Source organism: Balaenoptera ricei, chromosome 11, assembly GCF_028023285.1.
Source record: "Balaenoptera ricei isolate mBalRic1 chromosome 11, mBalRic1.hap2, whole genome shotgun sequence".
Classification (NCBI taxonomy): domain Eukaryota; kingdom Metazoa; phylum Chordata; class Mammalia; order Artiodactyla; family Balaenopteridae; genus Balaenoptera; species Balaenoptera ricei.
In genome coordinates this window covers 84,246,968-84,270,546 of record NC_082649.1, presented here as the reverse complement: position 1 = coordinate 84,270,546, position 23,579 = coordinate 84,246,968, and the positions used below count along the sequence as shown (strand labels likewise).

At 38.8% G+C, this 23,579-nt stretch overlaps 1 protein-coding gene across 1 annotated transcript in view; it reads left to right on the top strand.

The window, feature by feature from the left end:
• Positions 1–23,579, top strand: part of SUCLG2 (succinate-CoA ligase GDP-forming subunit beta) — a 264,080-nt gene that overhangs the window by 57,714 nt on the left and 182,787 nt on the right. Inside the window, exon 2 of the mRNA XM_059940153.1 lies at positions 4,893–5,034. Coding sequence (XP_059796136.1) covers positions 4,893–5,034 — 142 coding nt within the window. The remainder of the gene's footprint in view (positions 1–4,892; positions 5,035–23,579) is intronic.

Here is a 23,579-nt window from a genome sequence, read left to right as displayed (position 1 = left end):
AGAGTCTGTTATGCTGCCTGAGTGAAGCAGGACTGTGGAAAGTCAGGCTGAAGAAAGACAGAGGGAGTGCAGAGAGCCAGTGGGCAGATGTGGCTCACACATTCTCCCTTTGGGGGGTGCCCAGCTCAGTGACATTTCTTTCTATACTCCCTTGATCTATTTTTTTTTCCTCCCGTGGCGATATTTCAGTAGTCTTTACACCTCTGATTTTACAACCGTGGGGTGAAGGATGCTTTCTCAGTCGTGTCATTTTTTTCTGTGGAGCTGTCTAATTTTGTGCTTTGAGTTTTCTCGTGAATTTTTCCCTGCTTAGTCATTGTCTTTTTATCTCTTGGTTCTCTTCGTCCTTTCCCTCATTTTTCATTCTTTTTCTTCTGTCTCTGCTCCCTTGTTCCCATCGGCCGTTAAATCTTTATGTGCTGCTTTTCTTTTAAGTTGTATTTCCCCCTTCCCCTCCAAGCTTAGAAATGCTTGCTCTGTCAAAGAAATACGGAAGGGAAGGGAGCAGTGGAAAGGTCAGTGCACAAATCTAGAAGTAACCAAACCCAGGGGCCCACCCCCTCCAGCTGTTTTGAGAACATGATGCTGTTCCTGATATGGTCACTTTGCCAAAATCTGTATGAAAAAAGGACACAACATTGGAATTAGTTCTCATCCTACCTCTGGCTCACTGTAGGATCCCTAGGCATGTTACTTCTCATCTTTAGGCCTCAAGTTTTCTGACTCTATACAGTGAAGAGGTTGGATCCCAGTAGTCTTTCTATACCTTGGAACCCCAGTATATGAAACATGTGACTTCCTGGGAAACTGCTGCAGATTAAGGGTCCAAAGTCGCCTTTATAATGGACCACTGCCATTCCTCTTCCCCTGCGATGCCTTGAAGGGGCGCCTTCAGAATCTGTGGAGCAACAGGTCATTTAATAGGAGTTAACAGGGAAGACAATTCATGACAAAAGTATTAGAACAATTAGAATCCACACAGGGCTGGGGAGGCAACCCAGAGACTGGCAACATTAGGAACCTTCTCCCAGCCTGAGGAGTTGGAAGGAATGGAAGGGGGTGGTGTTGGCAGAGTCCAGGCCAGCTTGTAGGCGCAGGAGTCACAGTGGGGAGATAGCAGGAGCTGGAGTTATGGAAGGAAGGGTTGTCTGGAGGGACCTGAGGCTTCAGAGGAGATGCAGTCACTGCTCGAGTGGCCACCTGGCTCAGAAAGAGGGAGCCAAAGCCTGGTATCTTATTCTCACTGTCCTATCTCCAAACAGTCTCAAATTTAGGCAGGAGCCAGTTGCAAAGAGCACAGTTTGAAGGCAAGCAGGCAAATAACTGGCAGAAACAACTGAAAGGCACTGGGCCAGATAACCTTAAACTCTCTTCCATTATATTCCAGAGTTCAAAGATTCCCTGGAAGATTCCCAACTTCTGCAGTGAAGATATTAGTCTAGGGTTTTAACAGGTCACTCTACCTAGGAATTGGAATAAACTACTTCTTCTACCATTTTAGAGTCTTAGGACAGTACCTGCTCACATCTCCACTTCCCTCCCTCCCAAAGCCTGGAGCAGCTGCATTTTTCCTTACGTGCGCTGTGCCAGCGTTTCTTTAGAATCCTGTTCCTGGTAGATTTTTGACCTTTTGAAGACAGGAATATGGTCTTGCTCATGCCAATCTCAGTATTTATCACCAAGAGGCCTCTGGGAATGTGGAGCCAGAGAACAAACGCAGGGAATCAATAGTATTACAGTCGAAACTTTGCTGTTTTACAGTCACCTGTGATAGTGGGCCAGTGACTAACCTTCAGCCTGGGTTTCCTAAATGGTAAGACGGTTTTATTAGGACAGACTAGGTGCTGTAGATGGGCTAGGTTCTGCAGCAGCAACAAATAATCCCCAGAATCTCAATGGCTAAAAGTCCACAAAGGTTTATTTTTCACTGCACATTCATTGTGATGTACCTGGGGATGTTCAGTCCTCACTTTAACCCCTGGCTCATAGATCAGCTACCATCTTGAATATTGCCAGTCCCCAGGTCGAGAGAGAGAGTGTTTGGGTGGGTGGGAGGGTTGACAATCAAATGTTGGGCCTGACGTGTCATGCACCATATATACTCATGCCTTATTAGCTGGAACTAGTTACACGGCCTCACCTAACTTCAGCTAAGGCAAAGAAGTACCTGGAAGGAGGACAGTTAGGAATATTTATTAGTTTGCATTAATGATAGTTACAGAGAAAGATAATAATACTTGACTTCTCATGATTTTTTTGGCCATTAGATAATATAAATACTGATTATAATGCCTAACCTGTAGGAAATGCTCCATCAGTAATAGGTAGAACAATTATTATTGTTGTTATTATTATTCAGCAGCATGCTTTACACCATCCTTCTACATAGTAACTTCTGTTCTTTTTTCTTCCCCATGAAAATGCAAAAGTAGACTTAACTTGTTCCTCTCTAGACGTATCACAAATTCTTAATTAATGAAGTTGAGTTAATGAAGTTTTAGACCCAGTCAGGGACCCTACTCTTCCAAGTTCAGGATTGACAGATATAGGTAATTATTCTGTAAAACGATCACTTTGTGAAGTGATAGCTTGAGTATCAGCAGTGGCTTTGGAACTATGTTCACTGTGTTGGTTTTCAATTTAAGAGCCACAGACTTTAACAGCTTTTCATTTTGAGTCAGTGCAGGAACAGTCAATATGTATTATATGTCTATGAAGCTGGTCTCTGGATCAATTGCAATTAGTTTGCAGCAGATTGCATTAACATATCTAAAATTAATACAGTGAGTGTTCTGATGAAAAGAAATTGACCATGACCACACTATGGCTGTTTTTAGTCTACCTCAAATGTCCTTTTCAAACAGCATTTCTTTTCTTCTTCTGTTAATGGCTTTAAATTGGTACATCAACATAAACTTAATCTATTGATCCTTCCCCATTTGCCTTTTAAAAGTGGTCCCAGAATATGGCACATATAAAGTTCAATCTTTTTTCTTTAGGGGGCTTTTACTAAATGCCTCAAACTGAATTTTTCTTGGCATGTTACATGAGGTGCTGTTAAGACTACTAAGTTGACGAGTACATTCATTTTTGAATTGTTGTGTTTTTCAAATTACTAATGTTTCATCAAGACTTAAAAATTCAGAAATAAGAGTAACAAATCATATACAGTTAACAAATTATATACAGTAAACGTTGTGAGCACTGCTTGTCTGGCAGTTTATTTGTATCTTAGCATTATCTGTTTCTAAAGAAGAAGTGCAGGCAACTTCAATTTTAATAAGATCATTACCAATATTTATAAGGATGGAACAAAGAGAGAGCTTGAGGCTTGATCATGTTGAAATTTGAATTTTTTTACAAGTGTGTGTAAATTATGTTTATTTTAGATCTGAAGGACTTTTACTTTTTTTAGAGAAAGTTTCTGGAAGTAAAAAGTTATCTATATCAGGGGACAAAAAGACAAAAGGCAGGATTTATTTATTTGGCTATCTAACTGGTAATTTTTTAGTATCTTCTGTATGCCAAGCACCATCACATTTTTCATAAAGACGCAAAGAAGTTGAAGACACACTCTGTCCTTGAGTAGAGCCCAGTCTTGCCGTAAGGTTCTGGAGCCTTTTTGGAATGCCTCTCTTCCAAAAGAGCTTCATGAGTGCGTTGTAGCTTGGAGATGCCAGAAGAACATTACATTTTTAAGGACACGTTAAAGGTCCTGAAAGCTAGTGGTTCCGTGTGGTAAAGCCCTGTGGACCTCAGTTTATGATCTGCATGATATTGCTCGGACATCCACCGAGGTCCTTGACTGAAGCCGCTAGGAGGTATGTCAGGTGATCTTCCACCACCAGTCTTGTGAGCCAGTTGTGTGATTGATTTTTTGGTTGGTTTGTGCATTAATGGCATCGTTATCTTACCTCTAGTGAACTGTGGTTCCTTTGCATCATAACTCATGGATAGAAATGAAACTAAGTGTATTCATTTTTTTCTTTTTTTCTTTTCTTTTAAAAACAAGGCTTATGGATTTGATAGGGAATGTTGATCTTATCCTAAAGAATGAGAAGAATTTATTTGTTCATGTCACTCCGTCCTTTGATTATTTTCTTTCAGCACAAATATAAACTAATTGATTAGTGCATATTGGAAAACCACTTTCACATGATTCTTATGCAGCGTTACTTTAATACACAAATTGCAGTTTTTAGGAAATAGTAGTTTAATTAATGGTGACTTTTTCAGGTTACTGTACTCAGCTTTGGTGTGTGAAAGAGATAATCTCATTAAACACATAATGACTGTACCTAGAGTCCATTAAAAACCACAACAAAGAAATGGATTAGTCTGTGGCCCATTGACCTCAAAGAGTTGAAACAAATTTCCTGAGATACCTTACGATGATTCATGCTGTGTGTACAGTTATTAAAATAATGCTTTGAGCTTTGTTTGTTTGGAGTGGAGATGGGGGAAGGCATATGCTATATAACAGAGTCCTTAACATTTTTTAAAATAACTTTTTACTGAAGTCCTTATAGACTCACAGGGAGCTGCAAAAATAGTGCAAGAGTACACACGTGTACTCTTCCCCCAGCATCCCCTAGCGTTGACATCTTACATAGTTTGAGTACAGTATCAAAACCAGGAAATTGACCTTGGTACATTCCTGTTAACTAAATTACAGACCTTATTCATTTAGGGGTGTGTGTAGTTGTCCTTAACATTTTTGCTTAGAAAAACAATTAAGCATGAAGAATTCATTATAGATTTTTTTTTCTTTTGCCTCCAAAATCTCTGTTGCCAATTGCATTCTGAGGGTACCTGTAAGACTGGCCCTATAAGTTGACTGTTATTTTTCTTGCTGTTGTAAGTCTCCTTATCTCTCTCCCCAATTTCTCTAGGTGGTTCAGTTAACCCCCAGAAGATGGTTGAACCTGCAGGAATACCAGAGCAAGAAACTAATGTCTGACAACGGAGTGAAAGTTCAAAGATTCTTTGTAGCAGACACTGACAATGAAGCTCTGGAGGCTGCTAAGAGACTAAGTAAGCTAATTCATAATAGGTGAAGTACGCTTGGCCAAATTAGTGAATTCACAGGTAGTGGTTTCCCACTAGTTAAATTTCTTTGTTACCGGTTATACTAACAGTGACAGGTACAGTGTAGAACTTTGAGTTGCAAGGGCAAAATGCCCAATTAAGAAAACTTTATTCTTTTACATGAGATAGCAGCATATGGGGTGCCACTCTATGGTAATTTTTCCAAGTCTCTCAGTCACCGTTTCACCTAGTTCTCTTACCTGTGGTTTAGTGGCTGCAAGAAAATTGGTTGAAGAGTGTAAAGTGTCAGAGAGAAGTCCATTGCAGGGTAAGTCAGGCAAGACAGTTGGCATCCTTTATTAAGTCTCTTAGAACATGGGGAAAGTTTCCTCTGAGTGACTGGAGGAGAGAAAGGGAAGGATGTGCATTTTGAAGTCCTGCTGACTTTGGTTCAGTGTTTTGCCCTTTCATTTATCAGCTCTGTAACTTTGCGTAAGTACCTTTTCTTTTCTGTGCCTCAGTTTCCTTGTCTGTAAATCAGTGCTAATGTGTTTACCTCCCAAAGCTATTTAGAGCCTTTAAGGGAGACTGTACACTGGTACATGGTAGAAAATCTAATCAGTTTCCCTAGTTATAGATTGAGAAATTAGCACTCAGATTTTGCTGTTTTTCAGTGAATATTCCTTCTTTTGCCATATAGACTCTCTCATTGTCAGTCTGGATTAGCATTGTCCATTAGAAATATAATGTGAGCCACACAAGTATTTTTAAATTTTCTAAGTCACCTTAATAAAAATAAAAAGAAACAGGTGAAATAAATTTTAATAATATATTTTGTTTACCCCAGTATATCCAAAATATTATCATTTCAAAATGTAATTAATATAAAACAATTTTCAAGGGGTTATTTTATATTCTTTTTTTGTGTTTAATGCTCACAAATCTGATTTATATATTACATCACCAGGACATCTCATTTCACACTAGCCACATTTCAGGTGTTCGAAAGACACGTGCTGTCTTGTGGCTACCCTGTCGGACAGTGCGGATCTGGACACTAGAAGGATGTGCATGTGCATTCTTTGCCTGCAATCTTGGAGAGCAGTTGTTTGCCATTAAAAAAGAAAGCATAGAGCATCTGCTCACTGGCCTTGCCCAGGCAGCTGTAGCGAAGTTTGATAGTGCAAAATAGAGGCAGGCTCTGTATTTCAATTTTCCAATTTTCTGTGCTCTTTTAAGAGTAAGCGGTGAGGTGCTTCGGTTAGTAATTGTTCTTTTATCTCCCTTTCACAGTTCCCCCTGGTGCTTGTACGCCAGATCCTTTCTCTGTTATTTCAGTTGAAATGTATATTTATTTTTTCTTTCAACAAATAGTTATTGTCAACCACGTGTTTTAGGCACGGTGGATGCAGCTGTGGAAGATGAGAAAGCCCTTTTTCTTCTTCGAAGTTACATTCTAGAAAGGAACAAATTTGCAATTTTCAGGTGCTAAATGTAGAAATTGAGAGCAGTCTATATTTTAAGAAATGAAAATTGGTTTTATTCTCAAGAACCATCAAAATTGGTTTTTATGGTTAAAAAAAAAAACAGTAAAATTAGATTTACACCTGGATGAGAGTTCCGCAGTGAACTGTGGTAATAGACTCAGTAAAGGTTAGTATTCTAACATCATTACATGAAAGGATCGTTTTTGTTTTATACTCCTCTGGTTTGGGGATTGGGTAATGAGAGCAAGAAGTGTAAAGTTCAAGTTGGTCTTTGGTCCTCATTTTCCCTATTATTTTCTTAAATGTGCTGACACACTAGTAGTCCAGGTCTAAGGATCCTTCTTAAGGGAATTCTGGAAGCCAGCTGCTTACCCCCCACCTGCCTTAAGTGGAGCACACCTAAGAGAATTTACCGTTCAGGTTTTCAAAGAGGTTTGGACTTAAATGGACTAATCGGCGTCTTAGTCATGGATTTGTTTTATAAGCATTTATTTAGCCACCACTTTGTGGGTGGGAATTGTATACTGTGTTTGTCAGACAGGAGTTTTGCTCTGGAAGAATTAGCAAGGTGATATTTATATGCCAAGGCAGGGTGGACAGAGGGGAAGAGATAGGCAGTGAAGCAAGTTTAAATAAAAGAAAGTTAAATTAAAAAATGAAAATCAACTTTTAAAAAAGACATTTTGGTTCCTGAGGAGTGGTTTTTAAGGAGAATGAAACTGGGTTGAGAATGGTGTGGCTGCATGTGTGCCTTGGCCAGTGCATACCTGTGATCATCCTTTAGATGGGGCGGCCCTGGGAAGGCCTCACTGTGGTGCTGCTTAGAGCTGAAGGAGAATGTAGAGAACTAATCTGAGCACCTCGTTTTCTGAATGAATCAGTAATCCTCCTCTTACTCAGTAAGTCATTTTGGGAGAAGGAAGATCTCTGATTTTTGTTGTTGAGTAGACAGTTTTGGTCACAGGGGAAATTTATAGTATTGGAGAAGGAGATGGTACCAAGTCTGGTTGGTTAAACATGAAACAAGTTGATAGTAGATATGAAAGGAGGTATGCACATCCTTGAGATTGCTTAGAGAGAGCACACAAGAAGAAGCTGGCAAAACTTCACCCTGTTTACATTCTTGTCTCTGTAAGATTGACAAAACCAACAGCACATTTGGGAGTTTTACCAAGGAGATTCGAGGTTAAGGTTAAAGCTGGATCACACATATGTCTTTCTGACTGTCCTGAAAATGGGACCTCCACTTTATAATTACAGTATTTTAATGGGAATAAATTACATAGAAGAATAATATGCGTAATGTGCAGTAAGTGCTATATAAGGTTTTATTGTTGTCATCATCGGCAGCAGCAGCATATAATTCCAAAGGGTTCACTGCTGCCATGATGCAAATTCACAGACAAATCAGAGACATCTGATAATGAGTATTCTGTCGATTGTATGTTCGGAGAGTTCACATTATACTTTGCAAAGTTTGTAAATGATTGAAATGTATTTGCTTACCTTTCTACTTTACTGATATTTGGATATGTCTTGAATAAAATGACATTTTATAAAATATTTTGAAAATAAATATTGATATTAGCCATGCCTGTGATTTCCATTGTAATCTCTGTGTAGATCATCTTACAAATCTCTTTCTTTGTGTTTAAAGTCACATTGCTGGTTTTCTGTTTGCCATCCACTTAAGGGTGTCTCTGTCTTTCCTGGCCCAGATGGACCTTGTCATCTCTTGGTTGCTCCAAACTCTTTCTCCCTCTTAGCTCTTCCTACTTACCCAGCTGAGATATCCCTGTGTCATCTTTAATGCTTCTCATGTCTGTCATATTCAGTCATTTGCCAAAGGCTGCCATTTTAAATGCAGCATCATTATTTTGCTAAAGCAACTAAACAGGCAAGATAACCTTAAAAACTTGCCAGGGTTATACAGCTAATAATTGACAAAGATGGGATTTCTACCCAGCCAGGTTGGATTTAATCTCTTCTCCAAGCATTTTTCCTCTTTGCTAACTTGGTGATGTTGTTCTTGGGAGATTTTAATACGTGAGTCAGCATTTTTAAGATAGGAAATGCATATTAATAAAATTAGAAGATTGAATTAAAACTAGATGTGGCAGGTTCTAAGGCTCAATTTATAGAAACTGTAATCTGAAGATATTTTCTTAATGATTCATTTTGTTGTATCTCTTTGGGCAATAGGACGTTTTGCTGTGTAGTTATGGAAATCTTATTAATTTGACCATTTGTTTCAAATGGGTAATGCAAACCTTTTATTTCTGAAACAATTCATAATGATAAGCTATTGAGCGAGATCCTCATTTTGTTGCACAGAAAATGAACTTACGTCTGATTGAGAGAGTAAATTTGGTTTGGTGAATTAAGTTTTTAATATATGGATAATATTCATTTCTGCAGCTTTTTTTATGAGCTACCTTTTGTAATCACGCTTTCAGGAAGGAGTTGTTTCCTTTGTCTATAATTTTCTCAGGAGATTTATTAATTACATAGATTTCTCCTGTATGGATTACATTTAATGTATACAGTCAGCAAATAATTACAGAATACCTATTGTGTGCATGACTAATTTTTATGTTGTTTCAATTCTGTTTAAAAATGAATGAAGGCATAAGTCTCTCACATAACTCAAAAGGCCTGTCTCAAAGATGTGTATAAAAGCATAGCTGAAACTTATCTAGGACCGCCACTTTTTAGTTTTTGGAATCTCCACAGTTTTTTAATTATTCCATTCATATTGATATGAGACTCTCAACATTTGATTAAGCAAGAAGATTGTATTTCAAAAACTTACAGTTTTATTTCTTGCCAGGAAAGAAATTGAAATATGAATGGAGAAATTAATCTTTTCTCAGCTAATGACATGCATCCTAAAATGGAGATACGGAGCTTTTTTTGAACTCGGCTAGCTTTGGAGTGCTTTCAGCTACAACGTGTTTCCATTCGTCAATATGATAACTTATTCTTTTCATTTTATATAATCACATCCTAAAGCCTGGTGAATTACTTACACCATTAAGGAGTTGTACTTTATATAAAAAGGGAACTGCTGTGCATTGACTACTGATTGACATGTACTGTTAATCCTGTAGGCAATTAAATGCATAGTAAGCCTCCTTGATTGTTGTGGCTTTGTCATATCACATTATGTGGTTAGGATCTTGCAAAAAGATCTTATAACCTTTGTGTTGAGATGGTGGTCATTATTGTCTTATAATGATAGGTGAGGATAACATTGATTTCTCTGTAGTAAATCTTCTTTTTACCACCGTACCAGCTGTCCATTATTTTGAACCTGCAGTCAAGAATGCAATTACAAGGGTGATGACAAATGCAGGCCATCAGAGGTTGAAACAGTGTCTGCTTTCTAGGAATTGTGGTGGTGACTCATCCAGACAGAAGGTGTTTATCCTAGGTCCTGAGACATAGTAAATGCTCAATAAATATTATTGTTACTCACAAAATTTTCATTTGCCCTAAATGAAATTTACAAATGCTCCCTAAAAGAACACCTGAATTGACCTTAAAGGCTTTCCCTGACTATGGTTATTAAGAGCATCCCGTTCAACAAATGTAACCTTTAATAATATCTCCTATTGAATATATTTTGCAAAGAGATTCCCCCCCTTTTATAAAATGTTCTTTTTTCTTCTTCCTAAGTCTGCACATATAAATGGGCTTGTCTGGTCATCTCCTTAGAATTCCTCTTTGCTAGAATGTCTTTTCCTAATTGTCTTGTGCTGTTCACTGAATAGAAGTAGCAGGAGACCCATCAAGTGAAAGGTGAGATTAGGACAGGTTGTGGGCAGGCAGGCTTTATGGGAGTGAACATTTAGCTTCTTGTCAGTTTCCTTAGAAACAAATGAGAACAGGGCTTTGAAAGTCAATACCTCAACTTGAATTTTGGCTAAGGCAAGGATTAATTCTCACATTTTAACCAATAAAAATAATAGTGGTGGGATTTAACCTTTGGCCTCTTGCCATGTTTCTGGCATCATGGTGAGCATTTTGTAAGTGTGATTTCATATAATCCTCATTTAAACCAAAGGGGCTTTCCTTTTGGAACTGGTTCCAAATATCACCAGATCCTGTGTGTCTATGATTGTGTATTCACAGTGACTAACATAACTTCATTCAGTCTTTTCAGTTTGTCATTAATGGACTTATTTATTAATTTTTTTTAAAGCTACCTCATTATGAATGAACAAAGAAGTTATGTGCGTGGTCTCATTTTCCAGGTCTTTCCTATGAATTATTTGTGCCTGATTCTTTGACTCACCCCAGTGTATATCGTGGTAGTTCTAAATCTACAGAAGATACCTTATGGGGTTATAAATGTAGAAGAGCTTTGCCTTGGGTAAGTAGGCATAAAAGCTAGCTTCTTATTATCCATCTGTCTGGACATATTGGCCTTTTTAAAGAAATCTTAAACATGAACAGATAAATCTCTTTTGATTATCAAAGGAATATGCTTATTATTTTGATTTTGGAAAATATAGACAAGCACAAAGAAGGAAAAACCTCCTATAATCCCATTACCCAGAGAGAACCTGCCTTAAGATCAACATATTTCTCTCCATTTTTCTTCTGCATTCATTCAGTCAGCCACATTTATTTCTGTGCACATATTTACGTAAATATAATTGAGAGAGAATGTTTGTTTTTAACTCTGGGAAAATACTATGCATATAGTTTTGTGTCCTACTTTTAAAAGTCCATATGATAACATGAGCATTACCTAAATATTAAATATGTTTTTCAGAAATATTATTGTAATGGTTGTATGGTAATCCCTAAATTGACTATGTTATTTCCCACTGTGACTTACTTAGATTTTTTTTTGCTGTTTTTGTATGTTAGGGAATTCTAGCTTATGTAACTTATAAACTGCCCAATTCTCAGTAGCTTAATACAATAAGGAGTTCTTAGTCACATAAGAGTCCAATATGGTGTTCTTCCTCTTCCTCTAAGTGGTGACTCACAGATCCAGGCTCCTTCATCATTTCACTCTGTCCTCTTCAACACGTGTCTCAAAGATGACCTGGGGATTGTGTTTGTTTCAGTCACGTAAGAGGGGAAAAGAGCATGGAGGATTGCGTATGGAAGTTTTGCACATACTGCATCACTTCAGCTCACATTCTATTGGCTAAAATTCATCAGATGGTCACAGTGAACTGCAAGAGAGACTGGGAAATACAGTCTCAATGCATGCGTAGGAAGAAGAGGAAATGGGTTTGGTGATCCTGGTAGCGGTCTCTGTAGCTTTTAGAATTTGGGGGAAATTTGTCACTGCTTCTTGGCTTAGAACGAGCATGGACTGTACAGTCAGAACATCATCCCAGGTCTACTTTGGTTACTTAAGCCACAATTTACTTGACTGTAAAATTGAGGCTAATAATACGTATGTCAAGGAATGATTCAGGTTAAAAAAAAGACAAACATAGCACATGCCTCATATAAATGAGGTGCTCACCAATTTACCTTCCTTCTTTCCTTCCTTCTTTTTTGGTCTGAACTGAGTGAATGTTTCAAGCCATCATAAAAGACATATAATAACAGCTATTAAAAACATCAACAGCAGATAAAAAACAAACAATGCTCAGTGCTTTTGCAATAACACTGGAGTGTTGAACTATATTTAGTGTACAGCTCGTCAGATGATTTGATAATGAATATATTACTCATTTACTGTTGGTTGATATTTTCTAGGGAGATGGAGGTTTGTGAAGTCAAAAGTTGCATAATTTTGAAAGAAAATGAAAATAGTTCTTTACATTGCAACAGAATAAATATTACCTAAGGAATTATGCTTTTAAGAGGCTACGCTGTTCCCCAAGGTGGTTGTTACAGGAGTTGGCAATGTTTATCAGATGTTCATAAATAGTACTAAGGCTCCACTTGAGTTTTCTAGGTTACTTACAAAAAAGTCAGGAAGTGAACTGAAAAAATTTTAAATATATATATTGCTTGATCTACCTTAGGATGAAAACCAAATGAGTAAACAAGCTACCTCAATTATGTATCTTTTTTTCCTTTCATTCAACATGGAACAAGTAAGGGATTAGTGAGTCTGTTATTTTTCTCAAATTAAATGTGGACCAAGTATTAGAATTTTTTTGTCTTTCTGAGTGAATATACCAGCCACTTCCGTATGGGGGAGAAGAAGTATATGGGATGAGGATAACAGGGGAAAAATAACAGTGCTAAAAGTATTTGATATGCAAAAATCAGACTGTTCCCAGAGTCTTCACGTGCAAGGTGTAGCACTGAAAAACAGCTTTACATAAATATATATTTTCTTTATAGATAACCTATATTGAGTATCATAAACATGAGAAAATCTTCATCCCTTCACTTTCTTCTTGCTCAGAATCCCTTACTACTTTTCCCTGTTTGCGGATTCACAACAATTAGAAATTCCCTTCAATTCCTCGTTTACTGAGTGTTTTTTTTTTATAATGATAAAAAAATTGATGCCGAAGAGTATCATGCATTTTCTGTACCTATTTAGAAAATCACCTGTTTTTTTCTTTATAATTTATTAATTTATTGAATTAACATTGATTGAATTTTGAATGTTGAACCAGACTTGCATTCTTGGAATGAACCTGCTTGGTCAAGGTATATGATCTTTTATTTATTATTGAATTCTGTAATAAATATTTTGTTTAGAATTTTTGTGTCTGTGTCTCTGAGGGCTGTTGGTCTCTACTTGTTTTTGTAATGTCTCTCTGTGGCTTTGCTATTAGCATAATGTTGGCTGCATAAAATGAAAAAAGAACCACCCCCATCCCTTGCCCCCTCCTCTGGCAACCACCAATTTGTTCTTTGTGTCTTTGAGTATGGTTTTGTTTCTTTTTTTTAGATTCCATGTGTAAGTGAGTTCATAAGGTATTTGCCTTTTTCGGTCTGACTACTTCACTGAGCATAAGAACCTCAGGGTCCATGCATGTTGTCATAAATGACAGGATTTCCTTATTTTTAATGGCTGAATAATATTCTGTTTTACATACACGTGTATGACATCACATATCCTTTATCTAGTCATCCGTCTGTGGACAATTAAGTTGTGTCCAAGTCTTGGCTGTTTAGTGCTGCAGTGAACATGGGGGTGCATATGTCTTTTCAAGTGAGTGTTTTTATTTCCTATGGGTAAATACCCAAAAGTGGAATTGCTGGATCATATAGTGGTTCTATTTTAAACTGTTTGATGAACTTCCATACTGTTTTTCATAGTGGCTGCACCAATTTACATTCCCACCAGCAGTGCAGATGTTGTCATCATATTGCTGTGGTTTTTGCTGTTATGGTGAGTGGTATGCACCACATCTCATTGTGCACGGGGTGGGGGCAGAGGCTGTCATTTAACTTGTGGTGTCTTGTTTCTCAGAAAGAGGAAGCACATGACTTATGAGACAGTTGTGGGCTGACCTCTCCACACAATATATAAGAAAGAGATTGGGACTTCCCTGGTGGCGCGGTGGTTGAGAATCTGCCTGCCAATGCAGGGGACATGGGTTCGAGCCCTGGTCTGGGAAGATCCCACATGCCGCGGAGCAACTGGGCCCGTGAGCCACAACTACTGAGCCTGCGCGTCTGGAGCCTGTGCTCCGCAACAGGAGAGGCCGCGATAGTGAGAGGCCTGCGCACCGCGATGAGGAGTGGCCCCCGCTTGCCGCAACTAGAGAAAGCCCTCGCACAGAAACGAAGACCCAACACAGCCAAAAATAAATATAAAAATAAATTAAAAAAAAAAAAAAGAAAGAGATTGTATGTGTTTGCGTAAGCCAGGACAGGTTTCAAGATTCATCTGGCATTTAACATTTTTTTAAGCGTCTCTAAGCATAGATGACCATCCTTATTGGTTTGTCTGGATAGACTTAGATACATCTGTTGTTCCAGAACTATTATTAATAGTAATCACATTCACTCTCAAACTGTCTTCATTTAAACAATAAAGTACATGATCACCTTACTTGTAGAGTAACTTTAAGAATGACTCCTTGATAACAATGGTCCTTTATTGAAGCCTGTTTTATGGAATGGATTATGATGGTTTTAAGTATTACCCCATTAATTCATGCAGCTTTTAAATGAAGAATGAAGAGGAGATGAAAGGGCCTTCCTGATACTCTTAGGCAGCGGTTCCCCCACCTTTTTGGCACCAGGGATTGGTTTCGTGGAAGACAGTTCTCCCACGGACCGGGGCGGGGGATGGTTTCAGGATGATTCAAGCACATTACATTTATTGTGCCTTCATTTCTGTTATTATTACATTGTAATATATAATGAAATAATTATACAACTCGCCATAATGCTGACAGGAGGTGGAGCTCAGGCAGTAATGTGAGCGATGGGGAGCGGCTATAAATACAGATGAAGCTTCGCTTGCTCGCCCGCCGCTCACCTCCTGCTGTGCTGCCTCATACCAGTCCGTTGCCTGGGGGTTGGGGACCCCTGCTTTTAGGGATGACTTCAGGAAGCCAGGGTATAAACACAGGACAAAGCTTAGTTCTCCATTCCAGGGCCAAGGGTGCTTCCCATTCATCTTTGCTTTCCTGGTACCCAGAGCGTAGTATAGGTTCCATAAACGGTTACTGAATGGAAAAATTAGTAAGAGAACAGACACTCCAAGGAATCTTCCATCTAGGTTCACAGTTGCCAAGCAGGACTCTATGATGTACACACTCACTGGGTTTTCTCTTATGCCACTGGGTCATGTCCTTAAATTTGGCTTAGGGAGAAGGCAAAACTAAGGGAGCAGCAGCCCCATGGGCCATGGTGGAAAGGTGGGAGGTCATGACGGGAGATGTCAACCTGGCAGCTTTGCCTGCTGCCAGCTTTCTGGCAGAAATTAGTTTAGGATTTTCCTCAGGCTGGTCCTCCTGTCTAATGCCACAAAACAGCCTTGGTCAATATGTGGGGATGGTCAGGTCTTCTGATATTGCCAGGAACAAGTCTACTTAGACAAAGACAGCTTCACTTTCTGCCAGGTTCTCTCTGAGCTCTAGCAGGTCATGGTATTGATAGTCCCTATTTATATCACCCAGCTGTGCTTTCAGTTATAGCATCACTGGATGTTTGTTCATTTAAATTGAAAGGTACCTCAAGAATGCTCATTTCAGTGCCATTTTTTGTTACTTCATCTGCCTACTGATGGAAAAAAAATAAATATTGTACAGTATTATACAGTAGCTTTCCATCCTTGCCATAGTGTTGTGTTTATTACCCTTGGATAAAATAAGAGAGTGGACTGTAAGGAAACCAAGGGAGGACTCAAAAAACACTTGTAATTTAAGTAATCTTTTCTGTGTGATGTTAATTCATTTAACAGTGATTAGGTGCCTCAAATGATTCAGGCACTGAGGTTGGTTGGACACAAGGATGACCAAGAATAGTTGTTGCTTCTAAGGTGTTCACTGCCTTGTAGAGAGACTGATACATAACCCCTAGGAATGCAGTGATGGTAGAAGCATGGCTTAATGTTATGGGCACACAGAGGGGAAATGTGTACCTATCCCATTGTGGATGCTGGACGATCAGGGACGACTTCCTAGAAGAGGTGAAAATTGCATTTCCTTTCTGGCTGTTTATTAAATCTAATACATCTAATGAACAGACTTTATTCTGACCCTAGAATGGAAACCTTGGCCTTATTTTTTTTCCTCTTTGGTTCTGATGGAAATGATCTCTCAAAATGATTGGTGAGATATTGGTAATACTAGCTTTGAGGAGAGAAGCCATAACTTAGATCATTTTGTTATTTGTGTGTCAAGGTAGTTACTTGTAGGAAAGAGAGAAGTGTGCTGTCCAAGGGAAGTGTAGATGGCTGCCTTCTTAGATAGGATTCTGTGGACAGTGCCCTAAGGGATACTACTTTGAGTAAACTCCAGACCTCTCCTTGCCTTTGTAGGTTGTGAAACTTTTGGGAACCCATCAGAATTCATCAGACTGTAGAGGTTGGATACTCACGAACCAAACTTAGGAGAATGATGTATAAACCAAAACCAAAAACGGAATGTTTTTCTTGCAACTGGAATGTTCATATCTGCCATCCTGTTTGATGTCTTAGAAGGCAGACCTGTTGTTTTACCTGTACACAGGTTTTTTCCCCTTCTCAAGCAGAAGAGTAAACTTCAACAGAAGCTGAGACTTTCATTTACTCATGGACTCAGTAAATATTTATTGGGTGCATGTGCTAGGTGGTGGAAAATACAACAGCTAACATTGTCTTGAGAACTCCGTGTATGTTTAATAACTGCTGTTAAATGCTTTGCCTGAGTTTTCTCATTGCATCTTCATAAGACATTTCTGAGATATGTCATCATCCTCATTCCTAGTTTATAAAAGAATCCTCTGAGAGGCCCCAAGTGGTCCATATAGGTTAGACTCTGAGGTCGCACCTTCACTAACTGTACTAGTGGGCTTCACAAATTCCAGGCCAAATGAAGCACCTCTGAGTGACAGAAAAGCAAAGTCAAGGGCCCTTTACTTCTGAGCCCAAAGTCAAGGAACCAGGGCCTCTAGCATTGAGAGCCCTGTTCGTAAGGTTGTTTGCCTTCACCCAGGGACTCTGATCCATCTTTTCATACCCTCTTGCTCCCTAAAGCTTCATGTAAAACACCCTAGACTGGGCAGGCCCCCACCAAAGCCCTCCCTTCCTGCTTGAGGCCAACCTGACATCCTATCTCCTGGGTTGATTTTATTAGTCAAAACTGTGAGGAGTGCTGGTGTGTCCACCTCCCCTGCCGTGAATACTGTAAGCAGCACCCATTAACTGAACAAGGAACTGGGTCTGTTGTGTTTCACATTACAAAGATATTCTCAATATAGAAACACATCCGCTGCCATGATTCAATGTCTTTTAACTTCACAATTGTTGGAGTTTAAAGGGGTCTTTTGTGAACATTGAAGTCCCTGAAGAAGGTGGACAGCTAAAATTTTCCACTAGGCCAATAGTATGGAACAATAACTAATGATGGAGAATGGGCTACAGGTCTTTCATTGCTTCTGTTTTAACTTCTGTAGCTAAAAGGCCAAACAACTTTTTATTCAGCTTCCTTTGATTTAAGCAAGTAGTTTTAGTGGTGGTGGAGAGTTGTTAATAGGGGTTTGATAATGAGGTACTCTTTCATTTGGAAAATGTGATACAACTAAAGTCTTGTATAATTCTCTCTGGTTTTTATAAGCTTATGTCCAGCGAGCATTTCCCCCCCACCCCATTAAATCCCTTTTGAACTTTTAATTTAAAAACTGTATCAGTGATGGATAAACATAATCTATAGCGCTAGTATTGTATCGATTCTTACTTTCTGTTGTCAATAATAAAAATCTTTTACACTTCAGACCAGGAAGGTATCAGATTAACAGATTTTCTGGACCACTGGGCATCATTCAGTTGATATTCAGTAACTTATTTAGAAAATATTGAATATTTGAGCTTGGTAGGGATACAGAGTATAAACAGATCAACAAATTATTTACAGAATGTGAGAAGTGCTGTGACAGAAGTAAACAAGTGGTAAAATCATGGAAAACTTGGGATGGTCAAGAAAGTCTTTGTGGAGGTGATTTTAAGCTAACATGTAAGGATGAAAAGGAGCCAGTCATGAGAAGCACTGGGAGTAAGGTGTTAGGCAGAGGCAGCAGGTGGGGCTGAGATTGTGTATTAGACACAGTGTTCTCAGTCTGAGAAACAGGAAGGAGACCAGTGAGATTGAAAGGCAGTGTGGTGAGAGGGAGATGAGAGCCCAGATCATGCAGGGTTTTGTGGGCCAGGTAAGTGTTTTGGATTTTATTCTAAGTGAAATGGGAAGCTACTGAAAGATTTTGATAAGAACCCGCATAAATTTGGTACCACCTCAACAATGCTAGATGCCAAACCATCCCCAAGCTTCAGTGAGTCATTTGTTCTTGCTCAAACATCTGCATGTTGGCTGATCCAGGGAGGTCTCACTGGGCTTGGCTATAAGCTGCTGTTTGGGTCCAGTTCTGCTCCATGTTACTTTCATCCTCCTGGACCATCAGGCTAACTGGGGCAAATCTTCACAGGGAAATGGCCCAAATGCAAGAGATTGAGCCCAGCCTCTAGCATATTTCAAGCCTCTTTGCAATACCATCTGCTAACATCCTACTGGTTGAGCCCAAAGACAAATGACCAGGGTTTATAGTGGAGGGAAAGTCAGGGGGACATGGCAAAGGGTGTGAATCCAAAATGGGGCCAGTGATTCATTTGACCACAAGCAATGGCCTGATTTTATCTATTTTATAAAAAGTTCACCAGTTGAATTAGGGTGACCAACTATCTTGATTGCCCAGGAATAAGTGGTTTCCTGGGCTACAGGTCTTTCAGTGCTAAAAGCAAAAAAGTCCCAGGCAAACTGGGATGAGTTGGTTACCCTATTATGGATTGTCCGATGGTGAGTTGATTAGCAGGGCTGCAGGAGAAGTAGGGAAGAGGTAGGCTGTTATGATTATCCAAATGAGAGAAGACAGTGGTTAAATGGTGAGGGTGGCAGAGGAGCTAGGGAGAAGTGGATGTCTTAGGGATATATTTTGAAGTTAGAGCTCATGAGTCTTGCTGATATATGGGATGTGGTGGATGAAGAAAGGAGTTGAGGACATGTTAGACCAGTTGAATATAGTATTTGCTAGAGTATGGTGATCTGAGTAAGCTAAAGAGTAGAATAATAAATTTTAATAATTATTGCAAGAATATGATAACAAAATAGTACTTGCAAATGCATTCTATATTGTAGCCACACAGTATGGTATTTCTTTTGAAAACCACACCAAGGAAATCAGTGAAATAAGTGTAGAAGTTGCTATATATCGACCTAGTCTTATAATAATGTAAACAAATTGTATCAGAAAAATGATTGTCACTAACAAAGGGAATCTTCCTAATAGCCTTCACTGCTTCCCCAGCTCATCACAGCACTTTACTCCTATAATGAGCAAACAAGCCATGGATATTGGAGAATGAGTGTGTTCTCTTCATTTTGATTTGTCAGTGGCTCAGCCCACCCTGATTTATAGTTTACATTGTAACACTATCTTGTGTGACAGTGTGCCTGGTGTGGTGGAAAGAATGTTTGAACAGGATTCAGAAGGTCTGAATTTGAGTTGTGGCTTTCATATTCACCATTTTCTACTCTTTTTTTCTTTTTTTTGTGGGGGGCACGCACTACATAGGATTGTGATTAGACAATGCCAGTTCCTTTTCCCCACCTGTCTAGTTTGATATCTTGAGTGATTAGGAGGACCGTTTCTCTAGAACATGCAGGGATGCTAGGTGAATTAACATTGAGTTAATATCAGTTTTCATGTGGGCAATGCCACTGAATACCTTTGTGATCCTGAGTAACTTGCTTGGCATATTTGGACTCAGTTTGTCCTCTATGAGCTGGGAATCACAATTTAAGGATGTTGTGAGGATCACATGAGACATTGTATATGAAGGTACTCTGTGATGTCCTATCGATAATATGTTCTTCCTTCTCCATCTCCAACTGGACAGTCAGTTTCCAGGCCTGAATTCATATTGGCTTCATTTTTTTTTTTTTTTTAATCTACTGTGCCTGTACCCTTACATGTGGTGGTGATGAACACATATTTTTAGAAGGCATGACAGATAAAGTATCTCCTTTCTAATAGTTCTTGATTCTTCTACTTACCTCTGTGGACTGTTGGCTGCCTCTGTGAAGCCAGACCTCCTGAATTTTTCTTACAGTTTTTTACATGAGGTCTTGGGCAAGTTACTTAACTTCTCTGTGCCTTAGGTTCCCCCTCTAAAGGACTAATAATATTTCTGATATCAGAGACTTGTTGTCTCTTCTTTATGTTAATTGTAATAACTCATTCTGTTAACACAGTTAGATCAGTGCATGGAAATTATAACTGTCCAGTGAGTGTTAGCTCCTTTATTATTATTGCTGTTACTATTTACAAGTAAGTTTCCTGCTGAATTTACTTGATTTGTAGACCTAAGAGTGGGATAGAACTATCTGGTTATATAGAAAATTGCAAAGCCTATGTCATTATGAACTCTAAGGGGTACTTTGGAATAGATTTCCAATATTTATTTTTTGGTGATTTGTGAGTTTTCTAGTGGTTAGTGTACCCCATTTGATGAGTTTAATGCATTGTGTAAAAGGGTTTTTGATCATCTAAAATGCAGGCTTTTTGAATCTCAGTCCACTGAAGTCTTATTTTGTTTTCCCTTGTCCTGTATTGGACAGAGTCCATTTTAGCTTTTACTGCACTCTGGCCAGCTCTCTGCTCTTTTTAAGTATTTGGGTTTTTCTTTTTTTGCCTTAGCTTCTTTATATGTTCTGTTTGTGCTCTTGATTTATTAAATCTCCAAGATCATCGCTTCTCTGGGATGGGAGGAGAGGCTTCTGGACAGACAGCCTCGGAGATCTAACACAGCCTCAAGGGTATACTTCATGCGCAGTTCATTCCAGCAACTGATTAGAGATCAACAAATGCATAGCACTAGTGTATATTATGTGCTTTTCCTGAAAAACAGATCTGTATTCAATGGCCTAAATAGTAGAAGAGGCATTTTTCAGTTGGCATGCGTTTGTAACTATAAATAACTATAAATAATTCTAGAAGGTTTTTTCCTTAAAGAAAAAAGAGAATTCCCTTTTAATATCTAAACTCATGGGCAGTCTGGTATATTTTTCCTTCTGGAAGGATATGAAACTTTGAAGGATAGAGAAATAATTTTATGAATACTTAACACTTTGAAAAAATGAAATGAATAGCAAAACTCCATCTAGCTCGAAAATTTCTTAAAGGCCAAAGTAGCTTTGAGACTGGCAATGGAAATTGTTATGGTCTTCACTTGGTTGGAATACATAGGGAGGCATGTTAAAAAGAACACAATACAAATATTATTAAATTATACTTTTTATAGATATTTATGTATGATCTCATTTGTTCTTCAGATAATATGGGGGGCAAGACAGGAATTATTTCTCTTTCTCCAGTGAGGAAACAGGCTCGGAGAGCTCAAGGGACTTGATCAAAGACTCACAGTGGCACATAGGCCCACCCCCAACATTTGTAGGACCGGATAGAAACCCACATCCCATATGTTCAAAATATAAAGTTATAAGTCAAGCTAACAGTCTATCAGATAGACTAACATATACCCAAAATGGAATAAAATGTCTTACCTAGACAAACATACCTTCATAATGATGTGGAAGGCTTGGCTTAAATTTCATATTCCTGGACTTTTTTTTTTTTTTGGCCACGCCCTGTGGCTTTCGGGATGTTAGTTCCCTGACCAGGGATTGAACTGGGGCCCTCGGCAGTGAAAGTGTGGAGTCCTAACCACTGGACCTCCAGGGAATTCCCCATATTCCTGGACTTTCTGGAGTTTCGTGTAAGAATGTGCAGCATAGGGATTACCAACCCCTGGCCTGTGGTTCCTCTTTTCACCCTGGCTCCATCCCATATTGTAAGATGCTTCATGTGCATTCATGCCCAGATCCATCCACCTCTCCTGCGAATAGCCACCCCACAAGCCTAAGGGTGTACATAGGGGGTACCATGTTCTTCTCTTGGAAGGCCAGATCTTGAGAAGAGACCCACATGGAGCCATTTGGGCACAGACTTCAAGGGGATAGACTCTGGGCGTGTCCCCCTTGGTTTTATGGACTCCTTATCCCAACCTATCATTAAGTCTGGTTATGAGGCCAGTAGTGGGGTATCCAAGATACAGGTTGGATTCAAATGGATTGTTTGGCCACTTCAGTCACATTATTAGTTAATTTAGAGGAAAACAAAGTTTGTTCCTTCATTCAGTATGCATTTTTTATGTGCAGGTACTTGGGGCTGGAGATGTAGCTGTGAATAAGACATCTATTCGGAAGAACTTTAAATTCTAGTGGGAGGAGATAGAAAAATGAACATGTAAATAATTATAAAATAATGTCTGAAGGTTATCAATGCCATCAAGAAAATAAGATAGTGAGCTAGTGATCTAAGGGGGGGGTGGAGGGGAGGGACCGATGGTCAAGGAAGGCTTCTCTGGAAGTGACATTCACAGTGTGAATGCTGAACAGCTGCAAGGAAATCTAGGGGAAGTGTTCCAAGCAGGAGGAATACATGGGTCGTGGCCCCAAGCTTGGAGGCTTCAGGGGACAGAAAGATCATCATGGAAGCTTGGGTGTAGTTGGTCGGGGAGTGGAACAAAATGAGGTTGGGGAGAAAAAAGGTTCTAGGAGGTCACTGGGATGTTGTCAGCCCTGTAAGGAATTTGAATTTTTTCCAGTAGGATCCTTTGGATGATATTAAACAGGGCAGTGATAGTAAAACTTCCTGATGCAATTCACTACCTAACTGTTAACTCAAAGTGGCCTGTCAAACTTTTAATTATTTTTCCAATATTAAAGGAAGCCCACTGCCATACAAACCCCACCCTCCTCTTACAGTAGTTGAACGTCATAGATATATTTTGTGGACATTTTGAAGACTTAAACATTGGTGCTCCTGGCAAATAATGTGAAAAAAAAAAAGGCCATATATTTAGCTATCAAGTTTCATGTCTTTTGCTAAAAATATAAAACCATGAGCGCTCTGAGCATAAATATAGGCATGCTCTTGGTGTTGGTTATTTTATAACTATTCTTAGGTGCCAAATGTCTTCATCTTTGTGTGATTTATTGTAATGTAAGTAATGTGTTGGAGACTAACAAATCAAAATCTCATTTCAGATGTGTGACACAAATGTGTGTGTTGACTTATTGTTTCATGTGTTAGATTTCTCGTGCAGTTCCTAAAATACCTTCTTGAAAGGAGTAACAGGAAGAAACAGTTGTGGTACCAGATATTCAGCTGTGTGTATTTTTTTATTGGTAAGAGATTGCTAATAAATTCTTAATTGTGTTAAATAACGTGTTAGCGTACCTCAACATAGGGACACTCAGCAATTTAAAATCTTTTGATAGCAAAACTCTGAGAAGTAGTTTGATGCTTGTTAAGGGAGAACAAAGACAGACCAATTTTAGTTTTTATTTATTATAATGATTT